Here is an 8,751-nt window from a genome sequence, read left to right as displayed (position 1 = left end):
TCACCCAAAGCTTCCTGATCATCTCACCAGTCCTGATCCAGTGTGCTTCTTGGAGAGGCATGTTTTTTTAAAAAGAGGAGATTCAGCAAGAAACTCAGGAAATACGGAGGGGAAGAGCAAGCAGCCCTTTCAACAAGTGTGATAAGCTTACAAAAAAGGTGGTTGGGTGAGGGGAGTTACCAAATAGTCTGTTCTGACGCTGTGGATGGCATAAAATTAGAGAGTACTATACTCCTGCCTAGGCGCTCTTCCCATTGCACAGCTCTGCTCCTTTCCCTCTCTGCTTTCGGACCTGCTTCCCCTGTCACTCTGGAATCTCCACCCCCTTCACTGCGCTCTGGCGGAGAAGCCGGTCCCGACCCCCAGCTCCCACTCTGGGTTCCCCCGCTGGTCCCCTGCTCCTGACGAGTCCCCCCTGTGATTCCCCTTGGCCTGACCACAGGCGCCCCCTTCTGGGAATCCTCCGATTCACTTGAAAGACTCATGGAATCCCTCAAGTCATTGTCATCCTCTTCCTCGCTGCCCTGGGATTCTTCCCCCTCGCTCTCCGTCTCCTCCCTCACCTGTGCCTCTGTCCCTGAACCCCTGACAATACATAACTCTGCTTTTTAGGTAACATTTGAATTCTAGAGCCCTGCTGTGCTTCTGCACATTCCCTTTTCTATTCAAGTATGCCTACATGGCCAACTCACACCTCAATCTTTTGTTTGACACTGGAAAACCACTGCAAACTCCCCACCCCTTTTGCAGGGAGCACCCCCCCCCCCGAACCACTTTGAACTAGCAGCGAGATTGTCTCCACCTTGGGACAACTTTTTCAACCTGTTTGCTGGACAGGAGAAGTCTTTAGTTTTACCCTGCGTAGAGTCTGTTTGAAAGGAAACCTCCGCCATGCATAAATTCTAAGTAAGAAGGAAGTCCATGTGGTTCCACCATAGGCAACAGGCAAGAATTGCACCCTGAGCAAACGGTTTAGGGAGCAGAGGTACCCCTCCTGCCCCTCTGCTGTTAATAGCCACTTTTTCCAACCCCCAGAACTTGGGGAGTCGAGCCCCTTTAACAGCCTCACCCCAATGCTCATAGGGAGGGGGAAGGAACTATCCTGTTCTGCCCTGATTGTGCCATTTTTGTACTTCCCAGTGATTATGGGCACACGGCACAATCCCCTATTGCTGCATAAAGAGTAAACACTTCCACCAGATATGTAGGTGAGTGCAATAATCTGATTAGCTGTTTTGCTCTGAGCCGCCTTGCCAAGAGTTGGGTTCAGCTGCCTTCTGCAGCCTTTGTGCCATGCTGATGAAGGACCGGAGCTGGACCACCTTCAGCGTCCCAACTTCCTGGGGATCCTGGCTCTCCAGCCAGCGCAAAGCCTTCTGGAGGCCTTGTATTGCTTCCCGGGCAGTGGGCAGCGGAGTATCTCCCATTTCATCACTCCCACCACCTCCACCATCTCTTGTCCCAACTGTTTCTTCCTCCTCCTCGCCTTCCCCTTCCTCTGTGTCCGGAATGACATCATCTAAGTGGAGCCAATCGGCCACTTCTTCCGGAACCAGCCGTTTGCAGGTAAGGGCAGCCAGGTGTACGAGGTCAGCGAAGTCCAGGTTGTCCACACCTGCAGAGGCCTCTCCCGACTCCTCCTCTTCGCCTCCAGAGTGGGGCTCAAAGGCGGCACGCAAGCCAAGCAGCCAACATTTCTCAATGGATCCAGCCGGGATGAGATCCCAAGACAGGCCAGCTAGGCAGAGCATATCCTCCAGGAGAAAAGAGCGGCCAAAGTCCAGCTCTCCGCCAGGTTTTTCGGACTCCCCCACAGCTGCTCCTCTCGCTAGGCAGGCCACAGCCAAGCGCAACAACTCCCGCTTGTACAGCAGCTTGAAGGCCGACACAACGCCTTGTTCCAGCGGTGGCAAAATCCGGCCTCTGCCTCCCAAAGACCCTCCTGCTGCCTTGGAAAGGAAGAGCGCTCGGATAGACCCGTCCGGAGTTTGAAGATGGGGCGACTCCTCGGAGTGCGCGGAGGCGCAGCTGAGCAGGAGGACGGCTTTCTGCTGGAGGCAGCTGCGGCGCAAAAAACACCTCACGCTAGGCACGAAATCGTCGAAGAACCAAATCCGCAGCAGGGAGCGGTCCAGCCGGGCCCGGGGGCTGTAGCGGTAGCAAGCTGGGAGTGTCTCCCTCTTGCGGCACCGGAGGCAAGGAGGGTCCCGCAGGCCTCCCACGACCAGCGGTTTCAGCTTATGGGAGCCGGTTAGATTTGCGGCGAGCAAGACCGTGACCCCGTTTCCCACCCACGATGGGAGAGGCTGCGGCAGTCGCGCCTGGCCAGGCAACAGCTTCCAATAAAGCCCGGTCATGTTAGCGTTGTAGATTTGGTCGTCGCTGTAGCCGCCTTCGTCTGGTGGCGCAGCAGCCGTGGGCGGCCGGGTATGGTCGGAGAAGGCAGAGCAGGGGGAAGCAGCGTCCGCTTCGGTTCGGAGGGCAGGCGTGTCGCCCGCCGCCCCTAGGCCACCCCCCTCACGTTGGCTGGAAATGCCGTGCCGCTTCTGCCACCGCCAGAACCACCCGTGGCTGGCCTTGAAGGTGCATTCGGGCCCGTAGATCTGCCGGGCAAAGGCTTCGGCCTGGGCCTGGATGGCGGGTCCGGAGAGCGGCACGCCGTGCTGGCGCAAGGCGAGGAACCACGTGTAGACGGCGCGGTCAATCTCCTCCTCGTTGGCCAGGCGCATTTTCTTGCGGTGGGTGCCCACCTCGCCCCCTAACTGGTCCAGGAACCAGCGCAGCTTGCTTTCGTCCTTCAGCCAGCCGCGGAGGGTGCCGCCGGGGACCCCGAAGTCCCGGCACACCGAGGCCTGCCGCTCGCCCCTCTTCACGCGCTCGATGGCCTGCAGCTTGTCCTTGATGGAGTAGGCCCGGCGGAAAGCCATCTTGGACGCCGGCAGCGGGGAAGATGGGGCGGCACGGGGGGCCCGCCTCGCAAGGTCGTCGTCGGGCTTGCCGCAAGGCGGGAGCGAGGAGCCTGCAGGCTCACCTGTCGCTGGTGGCTGTTTCATGGGGGAGGCCTGGTCCCCCCCAGGGCTGCCTGGGGCCCCGATCCCTTCCATTGCAGGGAGGAGGGCACCTTGCCCCCCTGCCATGGCGGGCTCCTTTCACTTCCTTCCCCCTGAGGAAGTGCCCCAAACAAACGAGAGGGAGGCTTATGGGGGGGGGCGGGAAAAGCGGGGCGCGTTATATCCGGGGAGAGCTGAAAAGCGAGGGAGGGGCAGGAGGGGCGGAGCGGCCGCCTTTGTCTTCTCTGCCTCTCTCGCCTTCCGATAGGGCAGGCCGGCTTAGAAGGCGCATGCGCCGCGGGACAGCTCCCTTTCCGTCCCCCCACCCTTTTCCATGGAATCTTCCTCTCCTCTGCTGCTCTCCCCCATGTTTTGCGGTCTGTTGGACTCTCTCATGCTCTCTTTTGGATCGTTCCAACCCGTCGAATCCGGGGGGGGGGGATAGTCCAGTGAAAGAAACTGGGATTTCTGCCTTCTAAAATCCGCAAGTCTGTTTCACCGGATATGTTGCCTTAAAAAAAAACCTAACAAAATTTATCTTTCTAAAAAGAAGCTAAAAGCCTCACGCTGCCGTCATCCTGTTTTGCCTTTCACTCCCCTCACCCACTTTCACCGGACTGGGCTATTCCATTGACGACCCCTCTGGTAGGGGGGGAAGAAAAGAAAAGAAAACGGATTAACTTCACCTGCACATTGTTGACTGTTAGTAAGATTATTAACCCCGCCTTAAAAAAACCATTCCATACTCCATTTGCTCCGCGGCTCTCCAACTTCCTCCTTTTCATTTCCTTGCACCCATTCCCTCCCCCCCCATTTCCAAGCGGGGATGGCGCGCCCCGAGCAGCCGCGTTCCCAGAACCCCCCGCGCGGCGCGTGCCTTCTCTCTTTCCTCAGGCGGAGACCGCGCGGAGCGGAGCAGCTGCTGGTTCTTCCTCTCGGGTCCCCCCCCCCCAAAAGTACCGTTTCCCTCCTCTCACCTAACGGTTATTGCGTGAGTAGAGACCATTTCTTCTCACGGGGGGGGGGGAGTTGAGAAGCGGTTGCTAGGCGACGCTTTACCGGCAAAAAAGCGGGGGGGGGCCCTGATATTTCAAAAATGGGCTTGACCTGAAGCCTTCCCCTCCCCACGTCCCATCATGCACCGCGGGGGCCTGACTTTGGACCGCCAGTTGCAGCCTCTGCTCTATTTCTCTTCTCTCCCCCCCTCCCAATATGGAAGCAGGAGGGAGGGGGGAAGAAGCGCGCCCCTTACAGGTGGAATGGGAACCCAGGGGGCCATCTAGTCTGACCCCCTTTGATTCAGGGTTTTTATGTTATTTTCCTGGTTTTATTGTGATTTTTTTTCCTTACTCCCTCCCCAATGTATGGAAGCAGGAGGCGGGTTAGGAAAGAGGCCCTTTTATAGGTAGAATTGCAGAATCGGGAGGAGATTCCTTAGGGATCGCCTGGTCCACCTCCCTTGCACTTCCTCTTCCTTTCTTTCCTGGCTAGAAAATTATTGTTGTTATTTCTTTGTTTATACCACCCTTTCTCTCCCCCCCCTCCCGACCAGGTATCAAGGCAGCTTACACAAATTAAGACAGCATGGATAGCATTCAAAAAGCTAAAGGAAAAAAAACGTGAAAGGTGGTTGCTTAAAAGTCATTGAACTCAAATGGAATTAAAATAGTGGCGTATTTATTAATCTAGCTGTATGTGTAGAACAATATTTAAACACCTCTAAATGGGTACACAAAAATGCTGCCATTTGTGCCCCACCCCCCTATGTTGTTTCCCTCTGTCTGTTTTAGATTGTAAGCCCTTTTAGGGCAGGGACCTGTCTAACTTGTTTGTAAGGCACCATACACATAGATATTGCTATAAAAGAAATAGTATTATGTGATAAATGCAACTTTAAGAAGAGGGGTGCTGCTCTAGCTCTGGGTTATTTATTTATGAATTTTTTTTACTCCACTTTTTCTCTCTGAGGAACTTGGGGTGCTCTTCCACTCACCCCAGTCTTACCTTTCCCATTGATGTGGTCGTGAGTTGGGTTGTAATTGGCCCAGAGAATAAATCTGAGAGGTTGCTGCTCCAAATCTTGACCATGATTCAACATTGTAGGCTGCCTTAGGCAAGTGATTGTCTCTTGGTCTTAAGTTGGGGTGATAACTGGTCTCTTCTATAGCACTGCTGTAGCACATTGGTTATAGTGTCTAGGGAGACTTGGGTTCAAATTCTCACACAGCTGTGGATCTCATTGGCCGATCTTGTTGCGTGGGTCACCATCTCTCATCCTTGCCTACCTCACGGGACTGCTGTCTGGATGAAATGCAGGGAAGGAGAGCCATGTATGCTGCTTTGACCTTTTTGGAGGAAGGGTAGGATATTAATGTAATGTTTGTGAAGCCCTTTCAGTTCTTCAAAGTACTAGGTAAACGCCAAGTTGCAGGGGTGTGCAATTGGCCATTTTGGCTGCTAGCATTTAAAGCTGGTTTTCGCCATGCAGAATACATCATGCGAAAGGCTGGGCTGGATGAATCCCAAACTGGAATTAAGATTGCCGGAAGAAATATCAACAACCTCAGATATGCAGATGACACAACCTTGATGGCAGAAAGTGAAGAGGAATTAAAGAACCTTTTAATGAGGGTGAAAGAGGAGAGCGCAAAACATGGTCTGAAGCTCAACATCAAAAAAACGAAGATCATGGCCACTGGTCCCATCACCTCCTGGCAAATAGAAGGGGAAGAAATGGAGGCAGTGAGAGATTTTACTTTCTTGGGCTCCATGATCACTGCAGATGGTGACAGCAGCCACGAAATTAAAAGACGCCTGCTTCTTGGGAGAAAAGCAATGACAAACCTAGACAGCATCTTGAGAAGTAGAGACGTCACCTTGCCAACAAAGGTCTGTATAGTTAAAGCCATGGTTTTCCCAGTAGTGATGTATGGAAGTGAGAGCTGGACCATAAAGAAGGCTGATCGCCGAAGAATTGATGCTTTTGAATTATGGTGCTGGAGGAGACTCTTGAGAGTCCCATGGACTGCAAGAAGATCAAACCTCTCCATTCTGAAGGAAAACAGCCCCGAGTGCTCACTGGAAGGACAGATCGTGAAGCTGAGGCTCCAGTACTTTGGTACTTTGGCCACCTCATGAGAAGAGAAGACTCCCTGGAGAAGACACTGATGCTGGGAAAGATGGAGGGCACAAGGAGAAGGGGGCGACAGAGGACGAGATGGTTGGATAGTGTTTTCGAGGTTACCAGCATGAGTTTGACCAAACTGCGGGAGGTAGTGGAGGACAGGGATGCCTGGCGTGCTCTGGTCAATGGGGTCACGAAGAGTCGGACACGACTAAACGACTAAACGACAACAACAATCAGGCTGCTATGCCATGCTGACTGACCACCTGACTGCCTCTCTTATGCTGACCTATCTTATGGGCTCGGAAGAACTGCTTTGCTGAATCATACCCAAAGGCTGCTTCTTCTGGCATTTTTGCCTCAGACAGTGGCCTTATGGATGCTTTTGAAATGCTTCCAAGCGAGGCATGCAGGTGATCACTTCCTTTTGTGTCATCATTTGGTAGTTGGAGGTGAAATGCTTTCAGGCATAGTCTTCTGTTTTTGCCATTCCTTCTGTTAGCCCATGGTAGTCCTGTCTTCCATGAACTTGAATAATTCCTGAGGTTGTTTCCAAGCAGCTGTGAGCCAATGCAACCTTCCTCCAGGAAATATGTAAAGCTGTACTTCAAGAAGCTTGTGGATGCATATACAAAAAACTGCATTTTCTTACTAGGTGGTCTCTTGCCACATATGTGATCCTTTCTACTCGCAAGTGAACTGTTTGTGATGGAGTCCGAGGCGTTCTCAAGAAGAAACATTATTTCACACAGTGCTCTCTGCATATCTCTGCCACCCAAGGATTGAATTCTTTCACCAACCTTCTCTAGCCCAGCTTCTTCATACAGCTAAAGAAATGTGTCTGCATTTACTTCTTAATAATAAATGTGAGGGATTGTTTCTGGTTTTTGGTTTGTTACTGCCCCGTCTTTGAAACATGACTGGCTACAACATCTGCTGTAGCTATAAAGCACTGCAGCATTCCTGAGTATCTCTGCCTGTGACAGTTCTATCTTTGCATTTCCTGCACTCTAACCACTGTTCCATTTTTAATTCAGTGTTGTTAACTACTGTATGCTATCTTAACTGCTTGTGGATCATACGTATTTTTTTCTTCCCTGCATTAAATGTTTGCTGTTGGATTTCCCTTTTCTTTTTATAGCAGTATTTCCTCTGTCCTTCTTGTTCTTCTCTCTCCCCCCCCCCCCTCACTTTTGAGTTTTTATTTTAAGTGACCCTTAAAACAGAATGCTGGACTAGATGGGCCTTTGGCCTAATCCAGCAGAGCTTTTTTTTAAGGTTCCTACCCTTACTGTTGTGTTGAGGGTTCTGGTTCAGAAAACGGACAGGCATCTCTAACCTGACACTGTGACAGAATACCTTTAACTAGGATTGGGAAAAACACAAGTGCCTTAAGACCTGGTTACATATTTTCTCAAATGTTTTTCCTCCCCATCAGAACCAAGGTTGTTGTTGTTGTTTAGTCGTTTAGTCGTGTCCGACTCTTCGTGATCCCATGGACCAGAGCACGCCAGGCACTCCTGTCTTCCACTGCCTCCTGCAGTTTGGTCATTATTTTTTAAGCTAAGGTGCAAATCTTTACTTGAGGATTTTGCAGTTCCACCACCCTTGGAAGATCGGAGCAGAGAGGTAGGTCCGGACCAGGGCATTCTCTGCAGTTGTGGAAATCCTTCCCTACAGATATGTGTGTGTGTAGCACCTTCATTATACATCTAACAGTCTTTGACACCTGGAAGTGTGCTTTCAGGATCCACACTGTTCCTGCAATAGTAATTAATTTTAACCGTTTTAATACTGATTTTTCAGCATCTTTAACTTCCTCTGGGACCTGCTGGTGAAGGGCAGGTAATAGATTTAAATAATAATAGCTGATCGCCAAAGAATTGATGCTTTTGAATTATGGTGCTGGAGGAGACTCTTGAGAGTCCCATGGACTGCAAGAAGATCAAACCTATCCATTCTTAAGGAAATTAGCCCTGAGTGCTCACAGATCATGAAGCTGAGGCTCCAGTACTTTGGCCACCTTATGAGAAGAGAAGACTCCCTGGAAAACACCCTGATGTTGGGAAAGATGGAGGGCACAAGGAGAAGGGGATGACAGAGGACAAGATGGTTTGATAGTGTCTTCGAAGCTACAAACATGAGTCTGACCAAACTGCGGGAGGCAGTGGAAGACAGGAGTGCCTGGCGTGCTCTGGTCCAGGGGGTCACGAAGAGTCGGACACGACTAAACGACTAAACAACAACAGTCATAATACATTTTCCTTTTCATTATGTGGGCTTCTGAGGGATTCTCTATTATGGTAGCCTCCTGCCATAGAGGGTGGAACTTTCGTGTTACATACAGGGGAGAGAGCTACCCTTTGGGAGTGGAGCAGGTTTTTCAAGAGTCAAACCCTTTTTTGTTGTGCTGTGTTTCAGATGTTTCCACTTCTGCACAATGCCATAAACTGCTTCTACTTGTCTTGTAGGATTGTGCTGTGATGGTGGGTTTGAATCCCTTGGTGGCTTTACGCTTTGGCTAGTATGTTTCTGGAAACAAAATCATCTTAACCTTTCTGTTTTCTGTCTGTCTTT

At 51.3% G+C, this 8,751-nt stretch overlaps 2 protein-coding genes across 2 annotated transcripts in view; one reads left to right on the top strand and one right to left on the bottom strand.

Annotated features, from left to right (window-relative positions):
• Positions 1 to 428: 428 nt before the first annotated feature.
• Positions 429 to 3,772, bottom strand: TIGD5 (tigger transposable element derived 5). Its single transcript, XM_028736032.2, has one exon. The coding sequence runs from the start codon at positions 3,135 to 3,137 to the stop codon at positions 1,227 to 1,229; it is 1,911 nt and encodes a 636-aa protein (XP_028591865.2). The 5' UTR covers positions 3,138 to 3,772; the 3' UTR covers positions 429 to 1,226.
• Positions 3,773 to 3,903: 131 nt separating this feature from the next.
• Positions 3,904 to 8,751, top strand: part of EEF1D (eukaryotic translation elongation factor 1 delta) — a 28,453-nt gene continuing 23,605 nt past the window's right edge. The window contains exon 1 of the mRNA XM_077932687.1: positions 3,904 to 4,041. The gene's annotated coding sequence lies outside the window, so the exon portion shown is untranslated. The remainder of the gene's footprint in view (positions 4,042 to 8,751) is intronic.

Source organism: Podarcis muralis, chromosome 8 (genome assembly GCF_964188315.1).
Source record: "Podarcis muralis chromosome 8, rPodMur119.hap1.1, whole genome shotgun sequence".
NCBI lineage: Eukaryota > Metazoa > Chordata > Lepidosauria > Squamata > Lacertidae > Podarcis > Podarcis muralis.
This window is presented reverse-complemented; position numbering and strand designations above follow the sequence as displayed.